The sequence below is a fragment of the Penicillium pulvis genome (genome assembly GCF_028828015.1).
Source record: "Penicillium pulvis strain IBT 33274 chromosome Unknown contig_10_segment0_segment0, whole genome shotgun sequence".
NCBI classification, from domain to species: domain Eukaryota; kingdom Fungi; phylum Ascomycota; class Eurotiomycetes; order Eurotiales; family Aspergillaceae; genus Penicillium; species Penicillium pulvis.
Window position 1 is genome coordinate 1,877,222 of NW_026643071.1, and position 19,577 is coordinate 1,896,798.

Below are 19,577 nucleotides of genomic sequence, written 5' to 3' on the forward strand. Positions count from 1 at the left end.
TACTTTATGTACCTAAACACCAATAGTTCCTTTTCTTTACTGTTGGTTTCCTCCTTTTCTTTTTTGCCTCTTCAATTCCTGTCCTACAGAAAAAAACCAATAAGCACAAACTCAAACAAAAATCAACAGTAATCTATTTAGATTCCAATCTCCCTAGAACTTGGAAGTTCTGTGTATAATAAATCCTCCACCTTGCATCTACCGAGTTCCGTTCCAGACCTCGCAAAAACCCCAACTCCACTTGCTAAATTTTGATTCGCTCACATGCAAAATTCAAGCCCTCCCGCGGTACCGCACCAATCAATAATTCCGTTTAAAAATAAATTGTTGGTTAATGCACTGGCCGTGTGCTGGAGCCTGCAGCAAACACGGACTCGATCAATCACTTGGTGGCGACGCTCGTTGCCTGTCAACTATCTCTCCGGGGATCGACCGCGCAGCGACCGCCCCCAAGTTGACAGGAGCCCTAAACTCTTTTTTTTTTTTTTGATCCCCATCACAAAATTTAAACCTAGAAAGAAACCTAGTTGGCAAATAGGTTGGACAAAAAGTACTATGGCTCGGCAAACATAGAATTAGACTGTTGATAAAAGTCCTTGCAAAATTTCGCCTCGATTTGTACCATGTCGATTTATCCCTGTCTTGGTGGCTTCATCGTCGCCACTAAGGATCCCGTTACGATTCCTTCTTAACTACATACAGTCACATTCTTTGTTTCCCCCTCCCGCGTGGGGCAGTGGTACATATTGAGATTTGAACCGATCGAGGCCCAAGGCAAGTCCGCGTTGGTTACGAAGATTTCAGGATCCACCGCGTAGAATCCAAGCTATCATCGCGATTATCAGGACTAACGTCAGTATTGTAGAGCCACCCGCGGCATGCATATTGCATATATAGTCTACCATAGTCAAATGCAGGTTCCGGGGTTTGGGACGGGCCCAGCTTTTGACGTGGACCCGCTACATGTCTAAGACCTAGGGAATTACAATCCTACTCGATCTACTCCGTACCCGCAGGGAGAGGGGTTTTTCGCCCGGTGGATTTCGTAACGTACTTTTGTATATAGCCTTGTGCATGACGGAAATAGTTTCGAATTTTTCGTGAGGGGAAACAAAAATACAAACGCCTCCAAATGACGGATCATACTCCACGGTGGACAACATCCTCGGAAGCTCCATCTCAGAGCTTGGGTCTTTGCGAACGGATGGGGAACATTGTGAACCCTGTTACCGACGAGTTTTCTCTACCCGTTGCCCCTTGGATCGGCGGATTTTAGATATCCAAAAGTCCTAAAATTGGTACAATCACCAAAAAAAATCAAGTCAACGGCCCCCATTATGGTCCCGGTCTAGACTCACAGTTACCGAAGCAAGCTAAAACATCCCCATCACAATTACAACCAATTCGTTATGCATGCCCCTTCCGACAGCTTGAACCTGCATGTAACAGATGGTGATTTCTGCAGTTTCCAGTCCACTTTGAAATTTCTCTCACATATTCCTCGAGGAATATACTTAATCCGTCACATGGGGTGAAGAAAAACCTGCGTCGCGTCCGTCAAAATTAGAAAAAAAATCCTCCGACTCGGCATTGAGAGCAATAGGCTGCCCCAGAAGAAGTAATGCAAGCCCCCTACACATTATCACGTCGGCGCCTCTACTGTGAGATCCTTCCTGTTGCGAGAGTGCGATCAGCGGTCTAGGCTTGAATTGGGAAACAATCTCCGTGCACGGAATTGATCCATGGAACTGAATGCGGGTTCAAGTGCTCGGGCCAGGTACAAATCCATGCTTTGGATACGGGATATAGATAAGATAATTGTACAATACACTGTAGCTTAGCTAGATAATGAAAAGAAAAATGTCGCGAGTTGTAAAGAAACGCGCACGTTCTACAATGCGTGGGGTCGCACAAGCGGGATCTCCCGCAAGTCTATTACTGTGTCAATCGAATCGTTTGCTACATGTCTCACGCGCATCTCGCGCATCGCTATTTGGCAATTGATCTCCTAGTGCTGACGACTTCAGGTCTACTCAATCATCACTGTGCATTGCATGGACGGGATATACACCCTCTAGGGGCAAAAGACACGAGACTGATGCCCAAGTGGTGGGGCATTGCCTTATTTTATCTCCGGTGTCATGTACATTTCGCTAGACTACGGGTGAAGCTGCTTTGGTGGGGTCTCCGTTTTCACCCTCAGGGCTAGGGTTATCCGGATTTTCTTTTCTTGTCTAAGCCAAGACAAACGTGTTAGGCTTCGATTCAGGCGCTGCTTGTTACATGCACCTACGCCGCTCTGAATACATACAGACCGGATGTTTAAGCAGGCCCATGGTCGTACATGATGCTTTCGACGTATTTCAACTGTTTTGATGGCTGTACATTCATATGTCTCAGGATTCTTCATTGTATTTGGTCCGACCTGACACAACCAATTGCTAGTTCGTCGGAGTCTATATCCGAGAAATGGAGACCTCGTTCCCAATCGCGGCATTGAGTGTTACACGACAGAGCTTTCAGCTCCAGCAGGGGCGGATCTTAAACCCAGATAGTCAAAGCCTCCGAGCTCCAATGACAGTGACCTTCAATTTCGCACTCGAATCCGAATCAAAGTAAACACCCGCTAATCTGAGATTCGGTGGAAACATGACAAATAACAGCTCTTTATACGAGATGAGACGTAGAAATTGGGAAGTTCAACCGATCTGTGTTTTAGGAGCTTCTCAATTGGCGGGATCTTGCATCACTAGCTGCGATATTTCGCGTCAACTTCAAGCGGTCTATGATATATGACATTGGAAATCAGTGAATCTACCCGAACCAAGTAGTACATACCACTTAGAATAAAGGCCCCGACTGCAAAATCTATTGAATGAGGACTCTATAAGCAATACATAAGCTAAGTCAAGCCTTGAAGTCGGGACCGCAGACTAAAAAAAAGCAAGCTACAAAAGTGATAGATAAAATTTACAAGCCGAACGTGGGATAATCCCACCAACTCGGGTTCCCATTCTCAGATCCTGGACCCTGCAGACACTTCCTTGGTTCTCATCGTCAGGGCCATGCTGTGAAACCTCGTGGCTTTGCAAAATCCATGCATCTCGTGGCGTGTGACTGAGGCTGAGAGAAAAAGTGCGGTAGACGGATGTGATCCAAGCTCTGCTTGGTACCTGCGTCTACATATGCATCGGCACTAAACCCTGGATTTGACAGTTCGATCTTGAATGGAGTCAGTCTATTAGAATTTGTGTAACTGAAATGTATTCAAATGATCTAATTAGTCTATTCTTCGGCTTTTTAGTCGCGCTTTTGATTGATTTGACTTTGCTTGGTGTTCCTTGAGCTAACTGCACTTCCCCGAAGTCCAGCTACGCCACATTTTGTGTGTTACACTAATTTGATCTGTTCAGTCAATTTAGCGGGGTTGAGCAGATCTGAATTTTGGTGCCACTTTCTGACTGCATTGAATGGGTTCTTTTATGTCAATCAATTTCCCATCTGTGCACGCTGTGATGTCATGAGAGTAAGTGTGCATCATTGTGGGTATACTATTACACCTGAGGCATCAGCTACATAAATTGTACACCGTACTTCTGAATAGAGGTACCCATGTTATCCAAGAAAAATAAATCAAGTTGCATTGAAATAAATGTATAATTCGACCCGCCTTGCCTCAAATATTAGACGTCGCATTTAAACGCAAGTGGTCCATGGAACAAAGGTGGATCGCCGGGGTAACTGTCAATAGTCTCGGGGACCATGAGCAGATCCTAACCCTCAAGGGACCAGCAACTACCCGCGCGTGGATCCTTATCATATGATAAAGAAGCAGATCCGAGGAGATGCAAGTGTGCAGCAGATCGCATTAGTCCATCTTTGTAGAGAGCTGGTAATGGAAAGATAGCTCATGTATCGTACACTTTACGTATAGTACCACGACAGGTACGAAGTACTCGTATCAGATACGGCATTTCTAACAGAAATACATAAACAGTACACTAGATTCTCTCGGTACGAACGGCTTAACAATCCACATCGTAAGATGGCAGATGGACTACACTGACGCCTTGGCTCCACATATCAAGACTCCACAATCACTCAAGAATGTGTAATTCTAGCCACCCTAAGCATCCGGAAACGCATCCGCGAGAAACGCCCAGGGAGGCCGCAAATTAAATGGCCGTTGAACACGCGACCGTATTGGCCAGCACGTTCCTAATTAACGGTCCAGCCCGTACTTTTGGCACGAAGGAATCGCGACTCATCATCTCCCCTATCCCCAAGCCATGTTGACGGAGCCACTAGGCTACGATTATCGAAGTAAGAGATCCTTTAGCCCCGTATACACGGCTAATATATTGTACTTTAAGCAAACTTTTCGTGAGGGCGTCCCGTGTGCCCCCGCCGGACCCCGGGCTGGGACTTGGCTTGGGGCCGGCAGTGAGTTTCCTTTAATCCCAGCGAGGAGCTCCATAACACGAAGGACGTATTTGGAAGCTACTTTCCTAAAAGGATCAGCATGTTTATATTAAATTTGTCGCAAAATTCAATTTGATCAGCGGGCCCATTTAGTTCAGTGGGACAGACGGAAGAGCTCCCGGGATCCAACACAAAGAATCGGGTTCTTAGTGGATTCGTTCTCCTGTCAACGGGGACCAAAAGTCTTCCTAGGTGCAGATTACGATGGAGCTGAGATGTACGATGTGATCATGTTTCCACAAGTCTAAACTAGCGAGATTTCACTAAAGATGAACTATTGAATGAACAAAGTACATATGTTCCTGATCTTCGACCGTTAGCCCGGAGTATTGAGTAGACAATTAACCTTGGAACGACCAACATGATTATTGCATTAAGAATCGGCAGCATTATTGCTTAACAATCAATAGTTCAACGTCCATCCTGTTTTACCTGCCGAGGGGCCGCGGCACAAATTAAAATAAAAGTAAAAGTCTAACCTTCGGGTCCAGAACATGTCGAGGAATTCAATGATCGCCCCGTTCACAAAGGGGCGCAGTTCTAGTAAACTTACTTGTATAGTGGACAGAGGGGTTTTCCCGTGGCCTCTTTGATTACCAGGCACGTGTTCATCGCGCGATGCGGGACTAAAGCTATTCCCTGTCTGATTGAATTTTGCCCCCTGAATCGTAAGGACTTTGTTGTGGGGAAGCCTGGAGACGCGTTGACCTATCGGAAGACACGCTAACATGAAAACGATAGTGTCGCCTCGTGGACCAGAACGTTCCCACAGACGAAATTGAAGTGGCAAGGCCATTCGTAAGTGTTTACAGTCTTCATATTATTTTATAATAGAAGTAAGTTTGTTTTTAGAAAGACGCGAACTAGTATATGCATTCTTACAAAGAAAATCAATAGCTACTTTCTCACGTTAACGCCCCAGGGCAGCGACTTACCCCACCCTTTCCGCGCCACGGTCCTTCGGACGGGATGAACAAACATGATAGGTCTTATCCTTATCATCATCATCACAATATTTCATGACTCCGCGGGACGGGACGTTAGAAAGGAAAGAAAGGAGAGATCGTCGCTCATCCATGGATCGCACGAGGATATGATGCCATGCCGTGTCGCGAAGGTTCCAATATTGCGAGACATAGCTTGGAAATATGGCATAATTTCCATCATATACTCCAATAATTCGTCGCGACCCTCTTTAGCCCCTCCTTATCCAAAGTGTTGATGGATATATTGTGCCGCTCGGCAGCAACGACCTTCACGTGACACTAATACGATACCAATACGTCGCGTTCCTGGTTGACGTTTTTACGATGTTTACCAACATTACGCAGTTTGGCCACTGGTTTTGATCTGTTGAACCTTCTCCACGGGATCACGATCTCCTCCACCGATTTACGTTCATACTTAGCCAGAATGAACTTGTCGATCTATCCGGCCTGGTGGCAATGACAATATGATCAGCTGTTGCGTAAGTGAGTGGATAATTTCCAAACCCTCGGTTCTGTACTCCGTTTGCCTTATGAACTATAACTGCACTATTCTTGTTTTTTTTTTCAGACTACACCCACTACTCTTCACACTTAGAAAATTGGGATATAAGTTTTGTCCTTTCCTTGAGCCTACCCACTTTCTTTTTGTTGCCGTGTCTACGGCTCACAAACCTGTTGTTCGGCAGCCTAAGCTGGACCCGAGGTGGATGCCATAACATCGCGAACCACGGCTTCGTTCGTGTGGGGCTACTGCATCGACGATCAAGTGGGCGCTCGCCTTGCCCGAGGGAAGTGCTGACGGCGGGGCTTGTCAATTTTGCCCCTATGCGGAATTGCAGAAGGTACTCCCCTCCTCCACCTCACGATGATCTTTTCTTGGCTAGGTAATGCGAGGGTTTTAGCTCCTTCACCGGGCCCATTGACGTGAAAGGAGCTGCAGGAGGGGGCAAATAGCACGGTCGCGTAGAATTTTCATCCTAATTTAGTGCGACGTGATAGAAGTCACTTGAAGGATCAATATGCAGGAACGTGAATGGGGGAGACAGGAATTCCCCGGACATTTGATACCGCGAAGGGTTTAATGGCCGGCATTTGGAGATTCCGGAGTTGAGAGGGGAGCTTAGTCCCTCCTCCAATCATTGCGACTTTCTTCAATCACCCCCCTTCTCCACGGTCTGTACTTTCTCGATAGGGGGTTCCCCCGAGCGATCTATTACCATCACCGAATCTCGACCGAGCTGACTCTACTCCGTACGTTCATGTAAGTGATGAGACCTGAACAGTGCAACCAATCTCCAGGTCTGGAAGGGGTTCCCCGTGAACGTGCACGAGGTTCATCACCCGCTTCTGCAACGAAGCGCCCGCACTGCATATCTTTTCTTCACCGGTCTTCACTATATTGTGCCTAGGTCAGTGTCCCCTGTCAAATCATGCACAGAGAATCCTAGCGCATATGTAGAATTACCATTCTTAGACTTGGTTCCCACTCTGGACCAGCCTAAGAATTGAGTATCTGCGCGAAGGAAGGAACTAAGTGGAAACCGACCCGGAAGAAAAAGCTACGTCTTCCAAATATTCCTTTCGGACCAGCCCCCATTTTTCTGCGCCCCCGCGGGAAAGATTGGGTTCAGGTCTACGTCAAGCGGGCCTCATCTAAAATGACGATGAACAATCGTGGCTGTCAATGGAAGGTCTAGAAAAAGAAAGCGTGTACGCCTTCGCATTCTAGCGCGGATAATGGCGCATCCCGGGATCTGCTTTAATTTTAATTTTATGATAAAAAAGGGGGAAGGAGTTGTCAGGCTCCATTAGCGTGTTGAAATGTGGACATCTGAATGGTTTCTTTTTCTTTTCTTTTTTTCCATGAACCAGTCGCTTCTGTTCATTCCGATGTTGTCCATACCTGATCAGGAAGGAGATTTGTGGTTTGTTGCTTTGGTGGTTACGGCCCGCCCCCAAGTGAATGGCTATCTTCGAGCCGTTCACGGGTGCACGTTCCAAAGTGACAGACACGGGATCTGTTGGTCCGTGTAGAGCTTCGTTCCGATTTCAATTCGCTCATACTCGATACTCGATACTCGATACAAGCACTTGAGCTTGTATTTTGTGGAAATTATCTCTAATTTCGGTCGATATCCGAATTCACGTGGACTCCATCACTGACTGCAAGTGAGCAAGCCTCGAGTATATTGGCAAGCCTCAGGTATAGTATGATTACGTAGGTAGCTACTGACTAGGTCGATTTAGTGCTATAGTACAAGCTAAGGAAAGGGGCTGCACTCTGTTGTTGTGTGTTGATGGTAGCTAGGGAGACCGAGCGGAAAGGGTTCGCGGCTGGAGGCATCAGATCAGTTAACGCAAGGTCGTTCTTTGAACATTTGAAGCGTTTCCCGATTGATTTAAGAGCTCATTGACAACTTTGAAGTTGTAGAGTACTCTACTGTTTAGAAATTAATAGTGCATGGTTGGTTGATAGTCAGTTGAGAATATGCGCACCTGGGCAGTCTCCCGACAAAAATATATTTTGGTATAGATCGAGCATTGTATAGCAGTAACGATGAACATCACCTCCAAGGCTAGCCATTCATACTACAGCCGGCCATAAGTGTCTTATTGCTATTGATTTAGTATTGAAGATAATTAAATGAGGTTCAATTGTCGAACGCATCCAAATGACATGTTATTCCCGAGGTCGCGGCTATCAACCTTATGCTAGCGGTTGATGCACCTCGTCAAAGCCCTTGCCGTAACTACATTTATTGACGCCGCTTCCAATGCCACAATCCGTTCTCACATGACTTACAAATCATGTCTAAGCATAAAAACAACGAAATTCTGACCGGTAAGTCTTAGCGACACTTACGTAGGTGGATCCAAACATATACCTTACAGCAGTAAGTATACCTATCCAAAATCTCGTTTCTTCCGGCTGACACCCATAGCCCTCGAAATATCCGCGATCCAAGTCCGTTCAAGGATTTTCCCTTCATAAGCCGCGAGGTGTTTTTGTCTCCAGTAGCTCGCAGTAAAACATCCAAGATAAGCCCAGCTGAATTCCTGGCACCGCCACAGTTGAACAGCCGGGGGCCTAAACCCTTCATACGCGCCTCAAGATTCGCAGGAAAATCCCCGATCGAAATGCAGTCAAGCCTTCTTGTTTCGAACATTGCCCAATAGGCAGTTCCGCATCTCAGGTGCCGGTAGTTATATCAGGGTTTTAATCTAGGCGTGCAGAAGCGGGGTTGGACGTGACCCAATGAAGTTCGAGTCTAAGGATCAAGGATCCAACAACCTCCCACCACGTCGGCATATTCGTCCATGCAAAGATCTTGGCGAACGCATGCTGGGCTGGACGTACGTATGCTTTTGCTTGGAATACATAACACATAACCATGGACGGGGCGATCGTTTTGATCTCTTCACCCAGAATCTACAAGAAGCCCGGAAGTAAATATTCAGAAGGTTGTGAGTGAGAATTTTTTTCTTTATGAATAGGAAATAAAGAGGCTAACCGGCATTTGAGCTAGATCTATACAGGTACCTACACAAGTAACGAAATGAAGTACTCCACCACCATAACCCTCGCCCTTGCCACTATGGCTACGGCCGACTGGTCACTTTACTGCGGTGACTCTGTGAGCACATCCATGGATCCATTTAACCTTATTGCACATTCACTAACAGCCTATATCTGGAACTCCAGTGCACCGATGGTACCCTCGTCGCATCCGGCTCAGAAGCCGTCGAATCCTGCGCAAGCCTCGGTGACACATACGACTACTGCTACATCGAAGCAAACTCCATCTACTACGTGAACTGGTGGAAGGCAATATTCTACGAGAATGCTGACTGTGAAGTTTCAAGCGTCTCCGGAGGCCTGGAGAGCAAGGGGCTGTTTGACGGCTCTTGTACCGCTGCCGGGTCATGGAAAAGTTATGAAGTGGTTGTAAATGCTTAAGTCAGATTACTACAAATAGGTACAGAGTATCTGAGTGATTTATTCAGTGGACGGAAGTACAGCAGGAATGAATCATTTAGGTTCCAGAAGTTGAGACGTCTTGTTACATATCCCTTGCATACGTGGATTGTGTCTTCCAAGTTTATGATGTGACCTGTACATAACCCAGAAGAAGCCACAAGCCACGAAAGCCACCACAATGCCTGAGATATGGAATCAAAATTTCAGAAATCATCTTTATTTGAATTAGAGCCTCTCGTAACGAAACTCTCAAAGCCTCATCTTGTGCAGCATGTAAATTCAGTATAGGTCAGACCTGGGAAGTCGCATCAATCTAGGGCGTCTGACGCGTCGCGTTCAGGATTCCTTACGCCCAAGGAGAGTTTTGTACTCCAGCCTTCATACCACGGGATAAGACGGTTATCCCTATGGCATCGCCCGTTGTGTTGAGGAAATAAGACTGCGCAGTCAATTTTCTCTTCGTGTATGCAAGTTGAACAACACCCATTTTGCTAGACTAACATCTTCTACATCCTTGCAGCACTTTTCATTTAATCGTAAGTATGCGATTATCAACATGATATCTCATAAAGAAGCCTCTGACTGTATCCCAGATCCGATTCTTGCTCAAAAATACACAATGAAGCTGACTGCCTTCCTCACCGTGCTGTCCCTCTCATCCTTCGTTGCGGCAGCACCTATCGACAAAGCTGCACGAGGACTCCTTCCATCTCCCGGCGCTTTATTGGAAAAGGCGTATCCGCATTCTGGTATCCCACAGCTTGCTAACAAGCTTGATAAACTTACTGGTATTTGTATGTGTTATCACCCGACAAGAAGGCATGGACTATCGCTGACCTTGCAGAATTGACGATGATCGAATATATGGAGGAAGATATTGGACGCACGGTTGGACTCGGAGGACCCTCGCGAGACAATGCTTACTGATTATACCTGGTGAATGCTGAACGGAATTACTGAAATAAATGAGATTCTAGTGTATGAATTGAATGTGTTTCATTCGAGTTACCACCCTATATAATTAGAACATCCCTTCCATGTCCAAATCCAGGAACTCGGGATTGCCAACCGCCATATCTGCGGCGTTGAGTACATCGTCAATAGCATCCATGCCGGCAGTTCCTGTATCCAGCCCCATATCTTGACCCAATCCACCATCCATTCCTGCCGCTGCAGCAGCATCAGCGGCTGCTTTGTCAAGCATTTGGTTGATGTTCTCTGGGTCTTCGTCACCAACAGCCTCGCCGACACCGGCAGAGGGCTCAAGGTCCATCCGGTCTGAGCCATCGACACCGAGATCCATGTTGTGAATGATGTTGCTGACATCGATGTTCGCTACCTGGGATGGAGGTGTAGTCAACATGCTGACGCGGCGCCAGAGACGAACAATGATTTGCGCGCGCAGAGGATCTTTCTCCGAGATTTTGGGGACATTATCATGCTGGATAGCGAGGGCATCACGCAAAGTCAAAATCTGACAACGGGGTAATGCTTCCTTGCTCGGATCGACGGGGTGACAGCTGTTTTGATCCACGGCGAAAGACTCGGGCATTGGTGCACAGGTGATTGCTGCGACGATATCGAGGGCTAGATCACCGCTGCCGGCCTCGGTTTGCTGTTTCAGTTCGTCCAGTAGGGCACCGAGGACGCGCGAAGCGCCGAGGATGCGAATTCCGGCGAGAATCTGGCGATGGGAGTAGGATTGTGGTGCCGTGTTTATTACCGAGTTTGTGCTCCACATCACTAGCGACTGTAGGGTATTGCGGATGCTTCCTGGTAGACCACCCGCTGTCTGGGCAGACCAGCCGTCAAGCTCTGTGCGGTGGCAAGCGCCCACTCGGCGGAAGGATAGGTAAGGTTCCAGTGCATCTAGAATCGGTTTGATGTCTGAGCGAGACTGGTGACGGGTCCGAACGTCTTTCAGGCGTTCTTCGAGAGGGCGAGCAGTAATGCAGAGGACTGTGTGGTGGATAGCTTGGGCTTCGCCAGAGATGGAGCTTGGCTTAACCAACGAGTATAGTGTTTTCAAGGGGATCGTGGGGTCAGTCTCTGACTCCCAGATGTGATTACCAAGCCAAGTTAGAGCGAGTACCAGGGACGGCAGCAAGAAGGGCTCAAGCAGATCTGGAAAGTGTCAGCGTGTTGCGTAGATCGCGGCCATTGTGGTTGATCTTACATTCGAGTCCTCCCTTCAATGTATCGAAGTCCATCTTCCCCGACTCGCATGCTCCAAGACTTTGATCAAACAGTGTCGCCACAAGATAATAAAACTCCTGCGGACTGCAGGATGCCATAGTCTCTTCATTAATACCCTCGGCAATAAACAGAGCGCCAATCCATGCACCCAAATCGGTGTTCTGCTTGTCACTGAGCTCGTTTAGCTTCTGACTGCAAAACCCTCGATCCAACACGTTCAACAAGAAAGAATTATTGCTCGTGATGCCGAGGTCGGATGCACTCAAGTCATATCGGTATTTGAAAGCAAGTACTAGCAAAAGGACACTGCCGAATTCATCGTAAACGGGTTGATTCTCGCTTTGTTCCTCATCCCATCGCCAGGTGTCTAGCAGTGTACAGAGAGGTTGTAAGATCTGCTTCGTGGTTCTGAATAACAAGACGACGTCCAGAGCTTGGGGGCGCCGGGAGAGTGCATTGCAGATACCCTTCAACGCGATCGTCTCTCTGCCGTGGCAAAGGGTGTACATGACCTATTCGGATTAGCATAGGCCGCGAAAATACAAGCCCCGACCGTACATACCTCAGTGATCGCACCAACAATCGCACCGGCATTTCCCTCCATGGATTCGATCTCACCAATCAATTGATCCGCACGGTCGGGATGGCTGTTGATCTGTGAGATCAAATCGTCTTTCTGGTATGGGCCTCCGACAGGCAGGGTCTGCATCGGGTTCTCTCCAAGAAGTCGCTCAATGCTGGACTCGGGGATCAACCTGTGGGATGCACAGGCGAACAGAAACTCCTGACGGGCATCCGAGAGAATGCTGTTTCCTTGCATCGAAAACATCTGGGAGAAAGAGGGAAACAAGTTCGGGTCTAGCCGGCTCAATGCTTGACTGACACACATCTCCACATTGATCGGTACCATGGCTGCGGCCGTCAAGGCGGCAAAAAATGCAGGAAGCTTGTTGACTAGAAACGAGCGGAACAAGAACATTGTTCGACCCGACTCATTGCGGTAGACACCATTGGACAAGACATCAAAGGCTGCTGTGATGATGTCCTCAACCAAAACCTCTTGATGGCCCTCATATCGATTTGTGAGATAATTTAGAAGCATGGAGTCATCGACCAAGGGCCGCCCAGCGAGCATGGAATTCAAATACACATAGATGCCAGCTCTAGTGTTGATAGTCGGACCATCCATCACGGATGCCTCAAATTGAAGCGCATTCACATTCAACCCCTCAATAGTGGAATGGTCCAATGGTTTGGAAGCTTGCTCCCCATATAAATTGAATTCCTTCTGAAGTGTATCCAACCGCTGTCGGAGGGGCAAGGAGACATCGACACAGAGAGGAATATAGGCTGAAAGAGCCAAGCCCAACTTTTGTTTCAAACCTCTCATAACACCTTTTTGCGAGTCACTGGAAAGCGTCTCCATGCCCTTGGTGGTACCCGACAGTAAGGCAAGGAGAATGCCAGGCGACTCAATCAACGACACCGCATCAGGAGAACTCATCAGGCCACCCGCATTCTGGAGCGAGCCCAAGCTATTTTTATGCGATAAAACGACGGCAAACATCCACTCGACGACCGCCGCGTAGAGTTCCGCAGCCTCATTGGCGGACCGGGGGATGGTCCCAGTAGAGATAGAAAGCATGACATCCTGGATGACCTTGATATCGGTCATAAGCGTAGAACTATTGTTCCCAGTTCCATTTTGGTCGCGAATTGACGAATGATTCAGTACGCTCGTCAAGGCCGAAGACCATTTGACCTGGCCAGCCTTGCAAAGCCCGTCGATATAAACAGGCAGGAGTGGATCCCAGGTGATGGTGGAGGCGCCACGCGCCTCTAGAAGCATGTCCAATAGCTCATCCTCTCTGACAGGAGAGCGGGCGAGCATCAATTTGCACAAGTCTCTGAACTCGTCGACATCTACTCGATGCGCTAAACACTTGTGGAGGAAGGTCCTCCACTTTTCGGGAGACGCCACATCTTGCAGCATTTTGAGACCATGCGCATACCAGACAACCAATCAAATATACGGACGAGTATTTATAACATCAGACTGATGCCGGGCACTCTTGTACCTTGTCGTGAATCAGGTCAAGATCATCATCAATGATTGGGCCGAGGGATGGCGTCTGTTTGTTGGTCACGTGAATCCAATTATTATCGGTCACATGATCATGGCCTCATTCAAGAACGTTGGTTGTGGCAACTGATGGATCATCAAGACGGAGTGAAATTCTCTCGTTTCACTCTATTGGTCTTTTACCTCTACTTAAATAGTAGACTTGAAAGCTTAGCCATGTTAATGCCACACGTGATATAAAATGGCCCCAATCAAGTCAGATCAAGCCTCCCATGATGTTTCCCATTGGCAATTGACCAAGTAAACATGCAAAAGAATTGTTTTCTTGTCAACGAACAGTTCCCTTGTGGAACATCATAATAAGTTACTTGAAGCGATAAAGTGGTCAAAGACTCGGATTTTCAACCCATGAAGCTCACACAATGTCACCCTCACTCATTACGCAAACCAGAGCACACCCACAGCATTTATCGACTAGATCCTGGGAGCACCTCCCTCTCATCATGACTATCTTCCAAAAATACAGAATCACGAATTACTCGATTTTGGGTATTAACCTCCCGCGAATTCCTACCTAATAGATCAAGATCTACAATTGACTCCGTAGTTCGCGACGCCTCGAACCAAAACAGAAGATTGGAGATGCTAGACCCGGCAGGGATTTTCCTAAGCTAGATCGCTTCATCTAGCACAATTATCTGAGCGTAGGAGATACCCGAACTTTTATACCGGATCTAGAATGGGTTGAAGTACTCAAAAATGGAGACCTGGAACAACGGATTCTTTTTCCGAGGGATTTGTTTTAGGGATTTGTTTTCTCGGGGGGCACCTTACTCCATTTGTACCACTACATAAATGGAAGTCTGTGGGCTTGTATGAATGTGAGCGTAGCGTAAGGCTGACAAAACCTTGGAAGTGGGGACCACTTAAACTATGCAGTAGCTATTAGCGTCTCGGATATCAAGTCTTTCTTGGATTAGTTCACACGTGGGTCATCGCCGACGATGGCAATGGGCCAGCCCTGTCCAGTCATGCACTACACCAGGCATGCACTACAGGATGGAAGAATCCCTTTTGAGCAGGCCCAACCCATGTATGGGTCCTCCGAGGATGCAGCGAGAAGATCGCCCTCAGTGCTTGCGAAGGAACATGGTCCTGGAAGTCATGACTTTTCTGTCCCTGTCTGTATGGGCCTCTCTCTCTGCGCGTGACCTTTCCGCCACCACAAACACAGTTACATTGTATGATGTGATCCGCCAAGGGTCTGACGAAAGTCAACTGGTAGGTATAAAACTATTCCCGCCGAGTGGAGACACAATGCCACCGGCAGGAAGTCCGACTTGGGCAGCCAAGCCACCAGCCACTGGTAATAGCCAAGCCACATCACAAAACAAACCCACCTAGGGCTTTTCCAGTTCTTCTCCGAGCCATTCACACGAAGCAAACCGTTTATGGAGACAGTATCCAAGATTTTCAGGTTTCAGGTCGGAACCATGGTAGTATAAGAGGGGACGTTCAAACTTGGTACGGCGACCCCCACCTCGGATCAAACGGCGAGAATTCGTTCTTGACAGGTAAAACTGTACATAATGTAGATACCATTATGATCCACCTGTGGAGCAATATTGGACCGGTGAGTATATATATCACCGGCCTAGTAGTCCTGAAGGGGCATATTGAACCTTTTCCACCAATATTCCAAACTTGAAAGGTTCAAGCTGCAAGGCCGGATGTTCGAGTCTGAGGTGAATTGAGACAATTCTGCAGGGTCTACTATAGCATCAAGCTAAAGCATTTTATTTTTGGCGATCGATCCGATTTCATGCATATGAACATCAACCAAAGGAAGTACTGATCTGCAGTCGTGAAACCTGGTACTCGGAGCAAGCGCTTGTTTCAGGGGTTGCAAAAAGAAAGAAACAATAATCAATTCATACTGCCCGATTCGCAGATCCCGTTTACCATAAGTCAGGTAAGCCAGGGGCAAGAGGATAGTAGGGGGCTGCGGAATTGTATTCCGCCGTTATACGAAATGGAAAGGAAAAGGGGCAAAACAAAGCGGACCATTAAGCAGACTGGGAATTGAGAATTGAGTAATTAAGTAATTGACATTCAGCCTCCCGACGATCCTGAAAATGGCCGAAGGTGAGAGGGCGTATGCTCGTAATGAGGATGATCTCGGAGAATTAATTTTTTCGGATCGAGGAAATTCACCAATAGGCGTAGAATCCAGGGATGCCCCTCCTTAGCGGCAGAACTATATGAGGCTAAGGGCGGTTTTCAGCGCCGCCACAACACACGGGATCTTCTCCATGACTTCAACTGTGTGGGTTTGACTTTCTCCAGAATAAGTTCATTGGCGGTGATTCCTTTATGATGATCCTTTTGGAATTGTGGGTGCACTGCATGATTTTGGGGGTTTTACTGTACTACAACGGAGTACCTAAAGTTGGAATTTCCAGGTTTCTCTGTATTCGTAAGCTTTTTTCCCCCTTAGTCTTTATCCATTTCCGGTTTCTGATATGATTATTTATGCTAGGGGATTTACTATTTTAAATTATTTCTTTTCAATTTTCAGGGGAAATCGAGGTTCATTGTGTGTTAATACGGTTCCAAAGATTCCTTAAATCTGGTACAAACCTGACCCGCGAACCAGATATTAGGCATACCAAATCCCACATAAAGAATCAAAACGGAAAAAAATAGAACCCTCAATCTGACTGCCCATGAACTTCACAGGAAAACTCCACTACCATCCAAGGGACATCTACGGCCAACCTTGGAAGGCTCAGAATGGATCTGGGGTGTCCACAGCGGAAATGCACGAAGCACAAACTAGTGGGGTTCACAGGGGATTTCTTGAGTAATTTCTATTCGACAGCACCCGCACTTTTAGACCAGTCAAAAAATCTTGAAGGAAGCTAGCACGGTTCACTGGTTGGCGGAGTGATTGGCACGCACGATGGCCCTTTTGCTCTCCACTCCGGTGCCGAGTTTAGTTGGATACCCGGCCGAGATGACGTCCGCCACGGATGTAGCGCTGTAATCAGCTTTTGTAGCGCTTTTTAAATCTCGTATAAAGATAATTCTCACTTTTTCTGGAGCCTTAGGGTTCCAGCAGGCTGGATCCGAAGCGTGTTCCGAAAAAGAGTGGAAATCGGTTTACCGCTGTATTTTTGCGTTTCTCGGATGCTGTCAAGCCCACTCGTGAGTATCTGCAGCAGACCCTGAATGCTTTGATTTTCAGAGATTGCGAGTAGTAGTAATTGTAGTCGGGTATAATCTTCATGGATTTGATTGGTATAAAAAAAGGTATATGTATATCCATCATGTCTAGTTTTGGATAACAGCCGCATAATTAGATCCCCTGTAAATGCGCTGAAACGCTGGGAGATGATGTCGTGCAGACAACTTCGGACCCGGCACAAAATGTTTGTAGATGCTGTATGGGAAAAGACGCTTGAGAGAGTCGATAATAATAAAGAAAGGTTCAATCGCTGGGACTAATGAGCTAGGACTCAATGGACACCAGCCGCCGACCCAATATAGAAAAGAAAAAACATGCAAGAAAAGTAAAAAGAAAGCACATAGTTTAGCCACGTGCGCTTCTAGGTCGCGAGCTCTGAGAGGACGAGTCCCGAAGAACGTCTGGCGCACGCGGCCCTACCATCCAGTCTTCCATGGCAAGCCATTCACTCCAACTGCGCTCGGCGGCTTCAATCTCGGCGTCTAAAGGCCCTTGTAACGGGCGCAAAAATGGAATCGTCTCCAATGGTGACATGTCGTAGTCTTTCTTCACTGAAGCCCAACCTCCACTCTTCGCGGCGAATAAATAATTGCGACGCTCCTGCTCGTGCATAGGTCCGACCCCGCTACCCCAGTCATCACCAAAGAATCCATGCAATACTCCTGGAAAATCCATTCCTGTAGCGACTAGGCGGCGAATGTATGGAATTAACGAAGCGGAGGGCGGGCCGGGTAACTGCTGACCGGCTGACGCTCCGGACGGGTTCGAGTTCAAGATGGGGTTGGGTTGTCGCTGGAAGGGTAGTCGAATGTTCAAGAAGGCGGATAGCGCCTGGACGGGCACACTGTGTTGCGCATGATCCAAAAAGTAGCGCTGACAGCTCTGATAGCATGGGTACCATTCGAAAATGTCGAAATTGTCCTCTGTTCTCCCCGGTGCGCCGGCTAGACCGGCCATGATGGCCGGATCAAAAGGCGGTTGAGAGTTCATGGATGGTGACGGATGATTGAGGGGCTCTACTGGGTGTCTGCTGAGTTGAGGCTCTTAGCTAGAAGTCCTTTTGTCCTTGGGGGGAGTGTGGTGCTTCGGTGTTTGGGTCTCAGTGGGGTCGATCTCGGCTCCCAAAGCCCCGTTTCGCCAAAATCAGCCCCAAATCAAGTCCGGTAGGTCCAAAAATTGGGAGGGAAAGCGTCAAAGGGGATAGGGAAGTGTTACTTGTTTGAAAAAAGATCCCTACCTCGACGGACCAATATGGACACTCGGCGTCGGGAGGAAGGAGAGGAAGGGGAAGGCGGGGGAGCAGAGCGGAACAGGTTTCTGAAGGCCCCGAGTCCTCGGCCAGATTGGGGCTTGTTCATGGACATCGATCAGGAAAGGACCATCTAGGGGAGCGGCTCATGACAGGATCTCCGCAAGACCAGGGGAAAAAGGGCAAAATTATGGTAATAATGACCCATTGGGCTATGAAGCAAAGAAATAGCGAACATACATGGTGCGGGCGAGATAGAGAGGAAGAGAGAGGGAAAGGAAATAATCCAGAAGAGCCGCTAAAAGGAGGGAAAGAGAAGGTTAAGAAGATATGAAGATCCAAGCAAACTTTATTCTGGAACGTTCATAGAAAAAAGAGGAAAGAAAATCGTGCGGAGAGTGGATTCGATGTATACGGAGTATTTTTGGTTTTGAATCGGATCCATCAGAACGGGTCTATCCGGTTAGACCAATCATTACAAGGTCCATCGTCCTTCAGATCTTACTCTTTCCCACGGGTCGCTGGTGGATACTGGATCGATCTAGACATCAGCATCCATGGATGGTACCTGGTTTGGGGATCCAAGGTACGCTTTCACTGATCGTATATCCATATATCCATATTTCCAGGTTACAGGTATATTATACGAAGTTTGGAACTATCTTTTATGTTCAAATGTTGAACATTACGTCCTTGCAAATCTAGAGAGATCTCACAACCCATCTACCAATTCTCATTGGCTAACAAAATCAAGACAGCGTCGATTCTAATAACTACCCACCAGTCTCCCCTTTTTCTATTTTTTTTTTTTTTTTTTTTAATTTTTTAATTCTCTCTTTTCATTCGATGCCCAACGACCGCCTTCAGGCATCTATTTGGTCATAACCGGGATCAGGGCTATAGAAAAAGGGGCTGCCCTTGACTGGGTCCTACCTGTTCGGGGTGAATATGCTTGGCCCCAAAGGTTGTCGCTGCAAGGTGCCTAGTCTTCATTGGAATGCAGCGTCCACGAGGACACCTGAACACTTTCATATTAAAAGACGACTGGTCAAATCTTGCTCCCCACTTGAATATATTGGCCATGTGCCCTGATCTGCACATCAATATGTACTGTCCAGGGCTCGTGGTTGGCATACCAACAATTGACTTTCTCACGCAAGGAATATTCTTCTTCCAATATTTCCTTTTTCATTTTTTAGCGCGGAATACTAATCCTATCTCGAGATTCCCCTGAGTCTTGGGAAGCAAAGCAAAAATAAATCAAACACAAACAAAAACAAATAACAAATAACAGAAAAGGGAGGCGAAGGGAGGCAAAGAGGGGGAGGCGCTGCTGGATAAATCCTAAGAAC

The 19,577-nt window shown here is 47.3% G+C and overlaps 4 protein-coding genes across 4 annotated transcripts; 2 read left to right on the plus strand and 2 right to left on the minus strand.

Moving 5' to 3' along the window:
• Positions 1-9,028: 9,028 nt before the first annotated feature.
• N7503_000733 (uncharacterized protein) lies at positions 9,029-9,429 on the plus strand (the record flags this gene model as incomplete). Its single annotated transcript, XM_057060294.1, has 2 exons — positions 9,029-9,106; positions 9,175-9,429. 2 exons carry the CDS (start codon positions 9,029-9,031, stop codon positions 9,427-9,429), a joined length of 333 nt encoding a protein of 110 aa, XP_056927217.1.
• A 640-nt stretch (positions 9,430-10,069) lies between these two features.
• On the plus strand, positions 10,070-10,377 carry N7503_000734 (uncharacterized protein; the record flags this gene model as incomplete). Its single annotated transcript, XM_057060295.1, has 2 exons — positions 10,070-10,238; positions 10,295-10,377. The coding sequence occupies 2 exons, from the start codon at positions 10,070-10,072 to the stop codon at positions 10,375-10,377; spliced, it is 252 nt and encodes an 83-aa protein (XP_056927218.1).
• A 94-nt stretch (positions 10,378-10,471) lies between these two features.
• nut1 (putative RNA polymerase II mediator complex subunit Nut1) lies at positions 10,472-13,639 on the minus strand (the record flags this gene model as incomplete). Its single annotated transcript, XM_057060296.1, has 3 exons — positions 10,472-11,574; positions 11,627-12,158; positions 12,209-13,639. The coding sequence occupies 3 exons, from the start codon at positions 13,637-13,639 to the stop codon at positions 10,472-10,474; spliced, it is 3,066 nt and encodes a 1,021-aa protein (XP_056927219.1).
• A 3,682-nt stretch (positions 13,640-17,321) lies between these two features.
• Positions 17,322-17,966, minus strand: N7503_000736 (uncharacterized protein; the record flags this gene model as incomplete). Its single annotated transcript, XM_057060297.1, has 1 exon — positions 17,322-17,966. The coding sequence occupies one exon, from the start codon at positions 17,964-17,966 to the stop codon at positions 17,322-17,324; it is 645 nt and encodes a 214-aa protein (XP_056927220.1).
• Between the last annotated feature and the right edge of the window lie 1,611 nt (positions 17,967-19,577).